The sequence below is a fragment of the Oreochromis aureus genome, linkage group 4 (genome assembly GCF_013358895.1).
Source record: "Oreochromis aureus strain Israel breed Guangdong linkage group 4, ZZ_aureus, whole genome shotgun sequence".
Lineage (NCBI taxonomy): Eukaryota > Metazoa > Chordata > Actinopteri > Cichliformes > Cichlidae > Oreochromis > Oreochromis aureus.
The window spans coordinates 10,948,123-10,964,601 of record NC_052945.1 but is presented as its reverse complement, the minus strand read 5'-3'; the positions used below and the strand labels follow the sequence as shown (position 1 = coordinate 10,964,601).

The 16,479-nt window shown below is 37.9% G+C and overlaps 1 protein-coding gene across 1 annotated transcript in view; it reads right to left on the bottom strand.

Annotated features, from left to right (window-relative positions):
• Positions 1 to 15,688, bottom strand: part of hs3st2 (heparan sulfate (glucosamine) 3-O-sulfotransferase 2) — a 29,719-nt gene extending 14,031 nt beyond the window's left edge. Inside the window, exon 1 of the mRNA XM_031737404.2 lies at positions 14,781 to 15,688. Within this exon, the coding sequence (XP_031593264.1) occupies positions 14,781 to 15,292 (512 nt within the window). The 5' untranslated portion in view covers positions 15,293 to 15,688. The remainder of the gene's footprint in view (positions 1 to 14,780) is intronic.
• Between the last annotated feature and the right edge of the window lie 791 nt (positions 15,689 to 16,479).

The following is a 16,479-nucleotide window of genomic DNA, read 5'->3' as shown; positions in this document are numbered from 1 at the left end:
GAGAGGTGACCGGGCCTTTGCATCCGTGGCACCAAGACTCTGGAATAACCTCCCTGTTCATATTCGTACTGCCGAGTCTATCCAGTCTTTTAAATCACGTCTTAAAACTTATCTTTTTACTTTGGCTTTTGATTCTGACTAGTTGGCTGGTCTAGCTTGTTGTGGTGTTACCTATTGTTTGTTGTCCTCTTTTATTGTTTGTTTTTAATTGCCTCATGCTTTTACTGACTGTGAAGCACTATGGTCAACACTGTTGTTTTAATATGTGCTATATAAATACATTTTGATTTGATTAAAGATTTTTTTTTTCCTCTTTAAACTCATACCAAACTGTTGTTCCTGACTGCCAGCTCCATTTTCAATCCTTTCAATCCCACTGAATATGGAGATCTTTGTCCAACATATCCACTATCCCTCCTCTGCACATTTCAAAACCATCTCACTCTTGCCTCTCTAACTCTGTCTCCAAAATACTCAACCCAAGCTATCCCTCTGAAACTCATTTGTATTCCAATCTCGTCGCTCCCAGTGAAAACCTTCACATCTTCAACTCTCCCAGCTCCAGCTCTGCCTCTTGTCCTTTTGTCACTGACACCATCTCCAAACCACACATCACTTGTAAACCTTCCCTTTCACTCTCGCTGCTATTCTTCTGTAACAAATCACCCTGACACTCGTCTTCATCCAATCCACCTTGCCTATATCCTCCTCTTCACCTCTCTTGTACACTGTTCATTGCTTTGGATGGTTGACTCAAGGTATTTAAACTCATCTGCCTTCACTGCCTCTACTCATTACAAATTCACTGTTACAGCTCTCTCCCTCATGTATTGCATTCACACACATATTCTGTCATGCTTCTACTGACTTTCATTCCTCTTCTCTCCAGAGCATGCCTCCACCTCTCTGGGTTCTCTTCTACCTGCTATCTCCTTATTCTCACTACAGATGACAATATCATCTGTGAACATCATAGTTTGAGAACTTCTGTCCGACCTCATCTGTCAACCTGTTCATCAATATTCCAAATAAAAGGTTCAGAGCTTAACCCTGATGTAATCCCATCCTCACCTTAAACCCATCTGTCACTCCTACCACACACTTCACCACTGTCTGGCTATTCTCAGTACTTCCCATACTTCTGTCATTCTTGACTTCCTCATACAGTACCACAGTTCTTACTTGGCACCCTATCTTACGCTTTCTCTAGATCCCCAAAGAAACGATGCTCCTTCCGATCATCTGTAGTGCTCTTTCTTGACAGGAACTGATCATCAGTTCTCTTCTTAACCTAGCTTCAACTCTTTCTCATAGCTTGACATGGCTCATCAACTTTATCCCTCTGCAGTTACCACAGCTCTGCACATCACCCGTCTTCTTGAAAATTTATAGCAGTACACTTCTTCTCCATTTCTCGGGTATCCTCCCCTAGACCCCATCCCTAGACATCTCCATATATCCACAGGTATGTCATCTGGATCAACCATGTTTCCACTTTTCTTCCTCTTCATAGCTACCCACACTGCCTCCTTAAAATCGAAGACTCAATGTGAGATCTTTGCTACATTGCTGTGCTTTGTAGTTTTGCTCTATTAATGTGAGATATGTGCCATGTTTGTGGGGTATTAATGGCTGCTCATTAATGATTTTTGTATCACAGTTGAGCTTATGCAGCATGAACATTTTGCTTCACTATTTAGATGTACCCATTACAACAATGACTTCAGTGGGGTTTATTTCCTCCTTTTTTTAATTTAAACTAAATGATCATTATTATATTCCATTAACAACTATTGTTTTCAACATTATTTTTTATAATTAGGAAGAAAACACATTTGACTGTGAGAGCTAAGGAACTAACCAGTGTTTTCTGCACACCATCCTTCCTATAACTTTTAATCAATCAAGGTGTTGCAACAGAGTATGACTAATAAATCAGTTTAATGAGTTGGCAAATCTGTTTGGGATTTAGCTTAGAAACCATTAATCACAATGTGAAGTGTTTCTGCAGGGGCAAAGAAATTTAGTGAATGTCTTTACCTCCCATCGGACAACCAGTGTTTGCCATTAGAAGGAGTAATAATGAACCCTGCCCATTAAACAATATGCAAGCTCACAGACTGACCGCAGAGACGCCCAAAATAAAGTATCCATTACATGCCGTGTTTATCCAGTCTCAGGAGTAATTTAACAATGAAACAGTTACCCAATAAATTATAAGAAAAAGTCACTTGGGCTCTCATTGCAAGTGTGTTATCGGAATAAGCAGCATGCAGAGTAATGATAGTCATACGCCTTAGCAATGAACAAAAAGTTGGGTGTAAAAGCAAAAACAAGGCATTTTCTAGAATCAACTTAAACTTGTATGGCAGTAGTGCATGGGGAAAAATGTTTATTACTGAGTCGAATCATTTACCTAATTTTAAAATCTTTTTAGTGTAACCTGTTGTATAATTAGTGTCTGAACAATGTACTGTTTTAGTGCCCTATTATACAAGGATTGGTCTAATTTTTTTAATGTCTTTGGATACAATGTTTTTAAACAGAGTCTTCATCTACATTACCGTTTCATTTAAGATACAGCAAGTTAGTTGTGATGAATTTACTTGCATCATTTAATCACTTTTTAGATTGTGAAGTCTGAGCTAGTTCAGATAAGCAGCTCAAGATGCTGTGCGCCATACATACTTTAGATTCTTCACTTTCCTCATGCCATATATTGAATACAAGTATCCAGTTTTGCAGATTGTTTAAATTTCTTCCTCTTGCAACCCCTTCACCACCACATCATCTACCTGTAGTTTACTCTCTTCAGTTTTATATACAACATATTTATGGAGCATGAGCACCAAACTAACAATGTTCTGCTGCTTTTATAAATTAATCAGTTCAAACTTGAGTTGTCCAATTGGAAATAATAAAAAAACAGATTCCAGTGTTTTCAGATGTTTTTGTTTGCATGATTTCTTTGAACTGTACAAACCATTTGTCCTGAAATGTCCTGAAAAGCCAATACCACAGATGCACAGACCTGCTCCATGCCGTCTAAATCCATTAGCACTTTGTATTACACAGGTAGACTGTGCAGAGAAAATGTTCTTATGCTGCGTGATTCTCATAATGTCTGTGACAATGTGCTTCCTAAAAATGGCATCTTCCTTTTTCCTGATATGACAGCACAGATCCAGTCTCCACTGGTGAGGCGGCTCTATTATTAAACTATCACTCACTTCGATTACAGCTGTGATGACATCTGATCATTAATCACCAGCAACAGAAGCCTGCCACCTCAAAAGTCTATTAAGAGTTAACAAAGGGCAGTCAAGGCGATTACAGCAAACCTGCGGCCAGCTTCGGCTACGTGAGGCAAAGAGGTGAATAACAATTCAGTGTCCTGAGAATCAAGCATCTACTTCTCTAATTTAATTGGCTGAAAACAGCAGACTGACTGAGTCAGATGTGTTGCAGCAGGGGTTCATTTTGACACCAGGCATGTCGTCAGCTACATAATAAAATCAAAACATATCTAATGCTGTACAATGCAGTACTGCAGCACTGTAAAAAATGCATGAAATTTTTAGCCTTAAACAAAATCCTATTTAACTGCTGTCATTTCAACTCAAGACCCCTGTTTTCCTTGAAATAACAATTATTCATGGTTTGGCCTGCAGAGGGAAATGACTGACACTTGCTCTCCTTGAGCAATAACACGTTCAATTGAACTGAGTTACGAGCTGTCACATTAACATGTGGCAAGGCAAAGTATCCATGGACACTGAAAGACACTGAGACAGACAGGAAAGCCTCTGAAATCCTAAACTGCATATTCTCACCGGAGGATTACAGCTCATTCCATATATTTTTTAAAACTCTTTAAAATGAATTTAAAGCGGTTGGACTGTTGCTGAAGTTGTAGTTGATGAACTGCTATATTCATATTTTTGCATTATTTGTATATCTACAAAAAAACCTGCTTTAGTATCTTTGAATTTACATGAAACCCCACATTATGACACTGTGAATGTCTTATTCACTGATAAACAGATTACATTTTGTCCCTTCACACTTCCCCTCAGTTTCTCACCTAGTTGTTCATCTTTACAGCACCATCTTAACTGACATGAATCGAGATGCCATGAATTTACATCAACACCGAAGCCCTTAGCAGTTCTCTCTGAGTTTACAGTATAGCCTCTAGCAATGTGACAGTCAAGGATATTTATAAATGACGAGAAGCACATTCCACACCTTTAGAGCTTTTCGATGTTTACTTAGATGATGGGAAACTACAAAAGGAGAGAGCAAAGACAGAAGAGGAAGCTCAGACAGGATTTGATCCCTGCTCAGCAGGGACACGCTGGGTTAGCCAAGAGGAAAAAGTTAACAAGCTCACGATTACTAAAAGTGAGCTAAAGATTGCTGACAGCAAACTATTTCCACAATCATAACGTCAAATGATAGTAATTTTAATCCTACTATTTAGTAGAGGGATGACTGAAACTAAAAATTCGAATATATGTACTTTTTTCTATGCACGTAACTGCACAGTCAGATCACTGTCATACATGTGCTGCTTGACAAACAATATACTTACAATATCATTACTTGTCTCTTAGAACAAGTAATGGTTTTGCTGAAGTTTGTGTTCAAACCATCTGAAAAAAAATAGTGCGTACCAGTAAACAATAAGCTTACCAGATTATTTTCTGTAAAGGGCATCAAATCAGTTGGGCTGAAAAGTTAGTATTCTGTTCTTTATGGTACATAAGAGGGAGTAAATGATGGGTGCACAATATATAGGACCATGACTCTGGTTACAAGGATTCACATCCAGGGTCATGCCTTGAGATTAAGCCTAAGAAAACTGCTTACATTATCAAAATGACAACATGAACTATATGAACAACATTGTTCACCATGTTTAGTAAATTTTGAGGCTGGTTTGACTGACCTGTGTTGAGTCCTCCCTTCCCCTACTGGTTTATCTGTTACTTATGATCTTCCCACAGGTGTATCTGGTCTGATGAACTGCAAACATATAAATGATGAGCAGGAAGTTGTTTTTGTCTCTCTCTGGATTAAATTAGAACGGACACCAAATCCCGCAACCCTTCTCAGGGTGTTTGGAGTCATTAATTTTGGTTATTTCTTTTGTTTCTTAACAAATGGTAATATTTGCAAGAAATCCTTGACTCTTTCTAGTTATGTTAAATTTCTTTTGTAGTGATACATTCTGGAAGCTTCTGCCACAAGGATAGCCAAGGGAAGTTATTAGAATTCTTCTAGAGGATCATATGAATGAATTTCACAACAGTCTATCTTACAGGAAAGCCAGGGTTTAACTAAAGTTATAATACATTATCTGGGGACTGAATCTGCAGAAAATGTCATGGTAACAGATATTTCTGTCTGGACCAAAAGCTAACCGGTCTGGGGCTTGATGTATGACTGAAGTATGCGCACAAAAAATATGCTTTTAATTCTTCTGCTTTCCTCATGAACTAGGAATATTGAAAAATGAAGAATGTGTGGACCATAGATGTCTAAGACCATGGTTCCCCCCTCCCAATCATTTTCTTTACCTCTGCCAGCATCCTTTGCTCAAAACTTAGAGAGCTGATATCCTCCATTATTTTTATCCTTCAGTAGTTTTCATCTGTCCCTGATATAGGGAAGCAGCCTGTTTTTAATTGCAGTAACTGTGCAACAAATTATATAGTTATTTGCAAATAGTGAAATATAGGAGTTTCTGCAGGCATTTCCGACTAAAGACAGGAGTGAAAATCACCTTTGGGCACATGTGTAAAATTTCACAACAGCTGACATTTATAAAAGAGGACCATATGTTTAGTTATTTATATATCTGATGACACAAATAACACACATCTGAATCTTCACATAGTTTTATGCATCTTGCCGCAGGTTGAACTGATTTACTCGTTACTAATCAATAATGAATAAAGTTGTGGTGGAAAATGTGATTTTCCAGCAAAATACATTGATCTATGCTGAGTTTATGCGTGATCAGATTATATCCTGAACTTTTCTATAAGGACAAAAGTACACTCTCTTAGTTCAGGCTGTCTACTCAAAAAAAGTAGTTTGGTAATTAATGATAACCACTGCATGTCTCTGAGCTGCGCTAGAATAAAGACAGCTTATTAATAATGCAGAGTTAGACTTGACCATCCCTCAGTCTATAATGCGTAGTTTTCTGTGTTAAATGAGAACCATCTAACTTTCTGTCCTCATCAACCTTTCTGATGATACTGTTCCAGAGTTCCCTGCCTCCCCGAGCCAATTAATGTGGACCAGGAGAATATTCGTAGATGCAGCCTCTTGTACAATTTCAACACTTTTCAGAGAAGCAACTGGAAGTGCTTCTGACTCCTGTGAAATCAATAGGGCTGAGATGCCCTTTTAAGTCTTGATGGTGTATGGCAAGGTTTTTTTGTTTGATCTTTATGATTCTGTTGAGAATGGAGAAAGTGGTGAGAAACGTGTGAGGAAATTGGTGGCAGAGAAATGTCTGTTTCATCAGGTCCTGTATGGTTATGCGAGTACCCTCACACAAAATAAATGAGGCCATGTGTGTGTTCTGTTCAGGAAGCACAGTAATGAACACTGAACCATTTTTCTTCTGAGCCTAAATGGTCTGTCACACGCTTAATGTAACAAGACAGAGTGTGCAAAACAACTGGCCACTCTACTGAAACTTAGGGGAGTTAATTTCGTGTCACATGTTCTATGTTTTTGACTGTTTCTCAGTTATAAGCTGCTGAGAATGAATGAAAATGCAAGAAACAAAAGAAAAAAATGTATGATTTTTTTAAAGCATCTTCAAAAAAGGATGCTGCCAATTTTAAAGGCATTTTTACATATACATGTACTGGCTATTTTATTAGGTTCACCTCTTTGCTAATTTGTACAACTGCTTGTTAATGCAAATATCTAATCATCCAATTAAAAAGCAGCAACTCAACGTCTTTAGACATGTAGACATGGTCAAAATTACCAACTGAAATTCAAACCAAGCATCAGAATTTGGAAGAAAGGTTCAAGTGACTTTAAACGTGGCAGAGTTGTTGATGCCAGATGGGCTGAATATTTCAGAAAATGATCTACTGGGATTTTTCTTACACAACCATCTCTAGGGTTTACAGAGACTGGTCTGAAAAACAGAAAATATCTAGTAAGCAGCAGTTATCTGGGTGAAAATAACTTGTTGATGGCAAAGGTCAGACCCTGGCCAGATTACTTGAGAGGATGGCGACAATGAATCAAATAGCCACTTGTTAGAACAATGTTATGAAAATGGGGATCACACCAAAAAACAGGAAACTGAGACTAAAATTTGCACTGGCTCACCAAAAGTGGAAAATAAAAGGAAAAATGTTGCCTCGTCTGATAAGTGTCAATTTCTGCCGCAACCTTTGGAAGGTAGGGTAACACTCAACACATGACAGCAGATCTGTACCAATATCAAACAGAGTTTTTTGTTTTTATTTGGCATTAAAAAACATAAAATCATGGTTTAAACGCCACAGCATACCTGAGTGTTGTTCCTGACCATGTCCATCAGTTTATGATTACAGTGTATTTATCTTCTGATGACTGCTACCAGAAGCATCTTTGTCACAAAGCTCAAATCATCTCAAACCGGTTTCTTTAACATGGCAGTGAGTTCACTGCACTCCAGATCACCAGATCACTACTTGGTTGAGATCTTTTAGGATATGGTAGAATGGATTACTCGCATCATAGATGAGCCCAACCGCAACTGTGTGATGCTATCATGTTAATATTATGCAAATATGGACCATTACATTCTGCAGAAGGTACTCATAAATAGTTGAGTGTATGCACAAAAGTATTAGCCCATACAGATACAGCCACTTAAAATGGCTGCCTCATCCCTGACAGGACCATGATGGAAACCTACATGGACGATGCAACCATGAGTAGTAATGCCTCTTAGTAGTATTTAAGAAAAACGGAGGCTCATTCATTTACAGGCTTGCTCCGCGCGCACTACACTTGCGCAATAATATGTAGTACACGTGTGTATTTATGCCAGAAAGATGTGGCGCTTTGTTCTAAACATTTCGATAGATTAATAAAGTCAGTGAAACGCTGCTGTAGGAGAGAACCATGAAACTCTGACATTGTACTTAAAACTACTGGTAATCCTCGCCATTTACAAGTTCTACATTAGATTTATTTATTTATTTAGCTAGTTAGTTGTAAGTGAAATCTCCATGTTCTGACAGGAAGGAGAGCAATAACAGTTATTAGCGATCAACCCAGTCTTAGTGACTATGCAAACAGCGCTCCCTGCCCCCAGAGAATATTATTATATTATTAACAGCTTGTCTTAACAGTAGTTTTACTTATAAAGAATGGATTACATTATTTTAAAATGCAGTAAATTGCTCACAGTGAACCGCTTGTTTTTGTTTTTAACTCTCCTTCCAAGTTCTGCACATGTCTGATAAATCACTTTAAGGCCAAAACTAACTTTTACACACAAGAGAGCGCAGACTGTCATTAACATCTCAACGGATTCCTTTATCACACATTACATTCAAACAGCTCTCCACCCCCCCTCCCCCTGAATAAGAACCTTCTGCAGACAAGCAAGCCCTCCCTACGATCTCTACCTGTCAGTAAAACTTCCTTAGTTAATTCCCATTTTTAAAAGTAGGCAGCACAGAGTATGTTACCGTTGTTAATACATCTGCAATCTTTGTGACATCATGTTGAATTCATAAGAGTGTAACCAGAAGTAACTTCTACTGCATTCATGAAAAATCCAACATCAGAATATCAGTCCTTTTTGTCTTGGGGTGTCTGTGGAAGGATGCAATCTCCTCCTTGAAACAAACTGAAGGTTTCAACAGAAATATCAGAAACTGAATTTCAAGGAAGAAAACCGTAAATTTACATAGCAGTATAGACTGCGTTTTTTTGGTAGTCCCATGTCCCATTTTCAGGATTGCACCATGAGGTTGCTTCTGTTTGCTCAGTGTTGTCCCACAATTCCAAAGACAGCTCCCACAAAACCCCAAAGTCCAAACAGCTGACAAGATTTACACACCCACACACATCTGTCAAATTAACACTTTCTAATACACTTTCATTTTTGTGGTTGCAAAGTTAAAAGCACAGCTTAGAAAGACACCCCCCTCTAAGGTACAGGACTGAAAATGACTTATAAAGTAGGAACTGTCCAAAGAACAGCTTTGAAATACATTCATAAAGTCTGGAGAGCACGTAAAAAAGAAACTAGGTGAAAGTCGCTCCTCTATATGCAAAATATAGAGAAATTATGCATCGCTCAAGACTTTTGCACAGTTTAAGGTTTTAAGAAACCTAAAGAACAAATCAAAATCATGAGTTTCAACATAACAGGAAAAAATGCCCATAATCACAACAGAGGTCTGAAGAAGTAACAACCCAACAAACAATAACATAAATGAAAAATTAAGTTTACCAATCTCAGAAATGACCTCCACATCTGGCTTGGGATCTACGAGGAAGGTTGTATGCAAGAATAATATTTTTCTCTATTTCATTTTCTAGGAAATAGTTTTAGTGGTTTGCAGTATAAAATGTATGAATAGGCAAGCTGACTGGAAAGTTTTATCCATTTATTTTACATTTTCAAAACATACATTTCTATGTTATTGGGTGGGTTACAACAAAGGCTATGAAAAGAATGTGAAATTCAATTCAGTTTTTTTTTATGTATCACCAAATCAAAACAGTGGCTTCATTGCTCATTTGTGTAGAAGGTAAAAACCGTACAATAATACTGAGAAAATCAGCTATAGCGAACGATTCAAGTCAAAGTTTTTTTGTTTTTTTAAGAAAGAGAAATCTCTTTGTGACATTTTGCAATGAAGTGAAAAGGACATATAGTGAAATGTAGATCCCTCCCAAGGGAAGGAGGGGTGACTCCCAGCTGCCAGCTGACCTCTGGCTTTTTTGAATGGCTGTATCTGTATTTCTTAATCTTTAAATCCACATCTTTTTCAGTCCTATTTGCCAAAGATAAAAACATTCAACAAGTTCTTCAGTCTGCCTTTTTAAACATTTGTAAAAATAAATAAATACAACAAAAAATAGAGTGGTGGTTCTAAGGAGATGAGTGAATTTGAGTACTATAATAGGAAGTCATGATTACAAGTCACTTTGTCTTCCCTTTTTAGCTAGTCTACAATTAACTGTAAGCAGCGTTATTGCAAAGTGGAAGTGTTTAGGAACCACAGCAACTCATTGGCAGACCATGTACAGTGTTTGGGTGTAACGCAGTGTTTCCCAACCTTTTGGAGTCACGGCACCTTTTTCACATTAGAAAAATCACACAGCACACCACCAAACAAAAAGCATATTGATAATTTCCCCCGCGCACCTGGTGTGGTGTAACTGGTTCAGTTTGTCCCTAGTATACCTTTTTTGCTTTCTTCTGACCACTACTCATGCTAGGGCCTTCATCTGGGTGGAATTTTCTCCAGAACCCAGGTCAGATTGACTACTTTTTCTTTTCAAATACTTATCTTTTGCTATTGCGTGCTGCATCTCACAGCATGTAATTTCTTCTTCATCTTCTTCTGTTTTACTGGCAGTTTGTAACAAATTTAATTAGAGCAGGTAGTTGTACTGCCCTCTAGTGGAAGAGAATGTAATCGTTCTGCCCGTAACGCACAGCAATTGCTTAGACTACTAATAAGGTGGAACCAGATAATCTTCCACGGCACACCTGATCATTTCTCGCAGCACACAGTGATTGGGAAACACTGGTGTAACGTATACGTGGCTCAGTACTCTTGTCCAAATAGAGAACCTTTGTAACGGAAATCCTTTACTTTAAATCAGCAATGGAGAGCCACATGACTAATGTGGGCAAAATATGCTCATTTACAACTTCTCAAATATTAATGATGGGTTTATTTTCGCATCAAAATTGAATGAATCATTTGATTTCTAAGCAAACAGTGAAAATGGCTGTGAAATGTCCTAAAGCCAAGAATGACATCATAAAATGTCTTTTGCAAAATCACAAACTAATTCATGACTATAAGAATCAAGCTACTTATTAAAGCAACTGATTATTGCAAGATGTTTTACTTCCAGATGACAATTATTAGACTATTTTATATTAGTCTATATTTTATATGAATTAGAGCTGATTTAAAATGGCACAAGTTGCTTTTGTGACGAATCTCAACATTTATTTTTTGTCTTACGACCTAAACGTGAAACTTACAAATGGTTATTTAAATGTAAAATCATTACATTACTATAAAAAATATCAAATGAGGTATGATCTATTCAATAAACTGTCCAGTATATTAATATATATTTAAAGTAAACTGCAATGGCTTATTAATATTCACTTGGATAGGCTAGAGTGGGCAGCTTGCTCTTGAATAAAGGGGATACCACATACTGTGGCATTTTCAGTTTGTCTCATTGTCTACTCTGAATTTGAGTGCTTTTATTATTACTGTGGATTTATAAACACTACTCTTTAAAATTTTATTTTATGGATATTTAATTACATCTCACCTCAGTTTTTTTTATTGCAAATTAGTTTGCGTGTTTAATACTTGCAATGATTAATTCAACAAGCAGATGTTTTGTATTGTATTTATTGCTTGATGAACAAAAGTCAGTTTAAACTTGTGCAGAGTTTATTATGTTTAACGGTCGTGGCTAAAGTCTGAGAAACGATGACTGAGTACAACCTGTTTTCACTTGCAAAAATTTGCTAGATGTTGTGAACGTTTGGTGTCACATTTTGATTAGTTGGGACCAGATTGTTTTATTGTTTATGACAATTACAAATTAATTATAATGTATTGTTTACTATAATTAAAAAAACAGCTGTTTTTGACACACAGTGATAAACAAATATGCCAGTTGATAAGTTGTGTTACTGGAGAGCGCTCTGTTTTTTTTTTTCAAGGAAAATGCATACAGCCTATATAAATGCATTATCTTCTTTGCCTTTGGAAAGAAATGCCACAATTAAATGAAATTTGATGTGCTGCCAAAAACCCAAACATTGTGACACATAATCACCGAGGTCCAGTCTTATACAATGAACATCCCTCAGTAACTCAATAAAATCCAGTTGAATAACAGTTGTTTTAGCCTTAAACAATACCTTGGACACAAAGTTTCAATTAATTAAGTGGTTATCTCGTGTATATGAACTGTCAGTTTGCCACAAGTGTGCAACATTTTAGCTTTGTAATTTTCCACAAGTGCATCATATCAGTGAGAGACCTCGGTTTATTTATGTGTAAATTTGGAGTGACTCAGTGACTCAGGAGCAGAACTTCTAGTATGGTAGTTTGCTAATGATGTGAACAGTTACTGTTGTGTGTCATTAAGCTGTATTAAATGCCATATTTAGACAATGGGAGGTTGCTGTAGCAAGCAATGGACTAGCAGAGGTCAGAAGCTTCATCTTTTTGTATTGAAATTCAGATGTTTGGTTCTTCTGTAATTGTATTGTTGTTGTCGCTGTGTCGATGCTTGTTATTGTAAGGTCTGTGTATGAATACACTATGTGCGACTGGCGATATGTCTACACTGTGTTGTGCGCAAGTGTTTTCATAAATTATCCACCAATTTCAGCAATGAAAAGATGCAGTCCTCTGGGCCTTTCTGAAAGTTTACTGGGTGCTTGCTGAAGTGTTTAGCCATCTTATCACCTCATGCTGTTTAACTGTTTCCAAGATCCTTTGTTTGTGAATGAATTGTTTCTAAATCAATTTCATTTGCAAAACACACAACAATAAAGACTCCATGTCCATAAAGAAGCTGGTTAGAAAGTTCGACTCCACTGTTTCAAAATTAAGTTCCTTATTGAGCATGCAAACACAATTATCTCACAATATAAGGTTCATAACAAATGAAAGCAAAACTAAGATCAATCTCAAAAAGTGGTAAAGTCTTTAGTAACGTGAAAATATTGTTAAATAATTAAAGGTTTACTATTTTAACATTGCTGGAGGTTTCTGTGTTACCTTTTATGTCTTACTGTGATAATTTTTTTAATATTAGCCTCTGGTTCACTAGATTGGGATGAAAAGGATTTTCAGTTCTCTTTGCATCAGTAGGGATCTGCTTTTGTGATAATTCCATTGTATTAGAAATCTTTAGGTCAAAGTATTGTGTGTGTGTGAGTGTGTGTGTGTGTGTTGTGTGTGTTGGCGGTTCTCTTATATTTGCATGAGTACAATTTGTTCATACAGTATTCAAGAAAAACACATGTATTATAAATATGGAGTTCCAACATGTTCTATGTGGAATCCACAAATGATGAATATTTTCATCAAAAATCATTTTTGGTAAAGGCTATTTTTTTATTTTGCAACTTTATACACAACTTTAATTTTAGGACGGGGAAAAATCTGGTGTGGAATGATGACCGAATGGTGAATTGGATGTACTGTAAAAAATAAAAAATAAAAATGTTGGTGTAGTAGTAATAGTAGTTGTAATAGTAATAGCATTAAAATTATAAGTTTATTCCAGAGATGTGTAAATTTCAAGTTAAAAGACGTTAACATGATTTATTTTAAGAATTAGCTGCCAATCAATCCGTCTTACAGCTTTTAGCGGTTTTAGCAGCTCAAATTCCAGTTAAACAAAAGAGATTTTATTGTCTAAAACTTTAACATACAAATTCTGTTAATGTGCTTTAATCTTGCTGCTAAAATGTCTCAAACTGCATGTCTGAAGACATCTGAGAAAACATGAGCTGAGCCGTGATGGACACATACTCATATACATGATAATTTGCTGCAGTCCGTGGTGTTCATTCCTGCAGTGCAGCCTGAGAACAGACTTCCTCCCTGTTTTGCAAGCAATGGCATGCACAGTGCTGATGCCATAGTAGGTATGTTTTTGGGAAGATGAGACAACAACCATCAAGCTGTTTTGGGGAAACACTTGCAGACTTCACGCTTTCATGGCAATTAGTGTGCTTTTGGTTTTGAGGATACTTTTTACTTTCTGCTTTATAATCAATTTATTTCTTAGAGTTTAAGATTTGGAAATGCTCTGTGGGTTAAAAACAAGTCAGAAAGGTGTCATGTCAGATTTATAAAAGGCCATGCAGATGGAAATCTAGTGAACACAACACACCTGTAGGCAGAGATGAGCCCTGGGCTTGTTGCGCTTGTGGGTCCTTTCACCTGCCAATGCAAGAACATTCTGTGCTCTGGTGCAACCTGTTTGAAAGGAGCTGGTAACCTGGGGGGCTGCCTTTGTCAGCTGTGGTGTTGACTGTGATGCGCGTGTGTGTGTATGTGTGTGAACTGCATCAGTCTACATCAGCCTCATGGCGCTGTCTGCTCAGCACCATGGAGCTCTGACAGCTAACATGTGCATGGCTGAAAAAACACAACATTACACCTTGTAAAAAGCAGAGCCAGTTTATGTCCTTAGAAGCTGATGTAGGTGTGCTTGTAATACACAACATATGCGTGTGTTTGTGTGTGTAGTAGTCCCATCAACTAAGCTCCTTCAAATTAATTTTAGCTTATTTAAGAGAGAGTAAATGATAAGTGCTTTAATTACGCAATTTTGCTTTCCAGAAATCCACTTTAATGCACCTAGAAGAGCTCCCGTATCATAAATCGCAAGTCATAAAGAGAAAAAGAAAAATGTGCGGTATTTGGCCATATCGATAACAACAATGTAAACGTACTTATCTTAGTGAAAGGACAATTAGTTTTCAGTGTTTGCTTCGTTTTTCTCACCTGTACCAATCTAATCCTCTGTCATAGTTTCTGTCGAAAAAGTGCGGCTCTGTTCCAAGTGCGCGCACATCTGGATGTATCCGGATGAACTCCAACACCGCCCTGGTTCCTCCTTTCTTTACACCGACTATTAGCGCGTTGGGCAGCTTCTTGTTCCCATATTTTTGCGCAACACTCATGTTTTTCAACTTTGCGTCAGTCCAGTGACCGTCAGAAGAGGAGGGGGCTTTACTTTGTTCGCGGAGATCGCTTGCTCCTCGCTGGGCAGCAGACTCATCCAGAGTGGACCTGGCTTTCAGCAAAGCGCAGTGGTCCAATTTTCCAAGAAGTTTCTTCCCTCCTGCGTTCTTGCCTGGCGGACATCGTTTCCCCTCGTAGCCCTGATTTGTCATGATTGTGCCGCGACAAAAAATGATATTATAGCATAAATAGGTGCAAGACAGTGACACGGTGAATATGAAGGCGAATCTGGCGCTGAATCTGTTCGCAGATGAAAGGAACCTATGTGCCATGTCTCCATGGGTTCAAAGTCCTGCATGATTTTCCATGGAGCTTGCCTTCTCTGTTGGTCTGCGGTCGGAGTCCGGTAGTAATGTGGGTTCCAAAGTCAGACAGGCTGGCATATGAGGATAGGGGTGGTTTCTTGGAGGCATCAGCTGCGCATAAGTCGTGTTATTTCTTTTCATAGGCTGCCCAGCCGAATATGATCACACCACAGAGAGAAAAAATGGGTCACTCCTTTAAACAACTTGTAAGTAGTTTGAAGAGAGTCATTTGGATCAATTACTGGTGGCACTGTCTCGAAACGTATACCGAAGGAATTCGACGCCCATCATTACCCTCCTTCTCCTTTTCTCTTGTGTCAATTGTGTGAGAGAAGAAAAAGTCCAAGGCGTCCTCGGTGTCTCTGAAACTCTTTGCAGCGCGAGCGTTCTGCTCTCCTTCGTGGGGATTTTGATGCGTGGCGCGCCTCTCCCTTTCATAATGAAGTTGTGAAGATATATGCACTTAGACTACCAGGTATAAATATTTAATCAACCCTCTGACGTCATGCACAAGATCATAATTCTATATACGTTTATCTTTTAAAGGAACATCCCAAATATTTCAGGCAGGGGATCATTTCAACTTGGGTTTCATTATAAGTGCCTGAAAAAGGTAAACTGTGCTTGAGCCTATTGAAACTTGAGGCCATTATGACGTGTAGCTTCATAATATCTTCTAAATCTGCCCTAAAAGTTTGACACTGAGCAACTTGCGAAAACATTTTATATAATATGTGGAACATTTAGGCGAGGAAAAATGAGTTAGAGGAAATTAAAAAGTGATGAAGATGGGTGGGAAACACTTGTTGCAGCCATGGTGAGTCACAAAGTTAATTTCATGAAAGTATTTTGTGTGCTGCTTAAATCTGGGTTATATTTTTTGTGCTCTTTCTTTTCACCACCCCATCCTAGGCAGCACACACCACATACTGTGTGGAATAATGCAGCCTGCATAGCCCCCTCCTATTTGCCAGATCTGGATGACAAACAAGCTGTAGCAATTTTCTTGTTACCCAAAAATGAACCAAATAAACCTGAACTGAATCTATTCTGGGCCCGAATTAATGTGTTTGGTGGCTCAGATCTCCTAGAGCCAACCCTTTGACTTTAAAGGTGTTCACAGCTGCTTCTAAACCCTTAAAATAAGTTTCCTG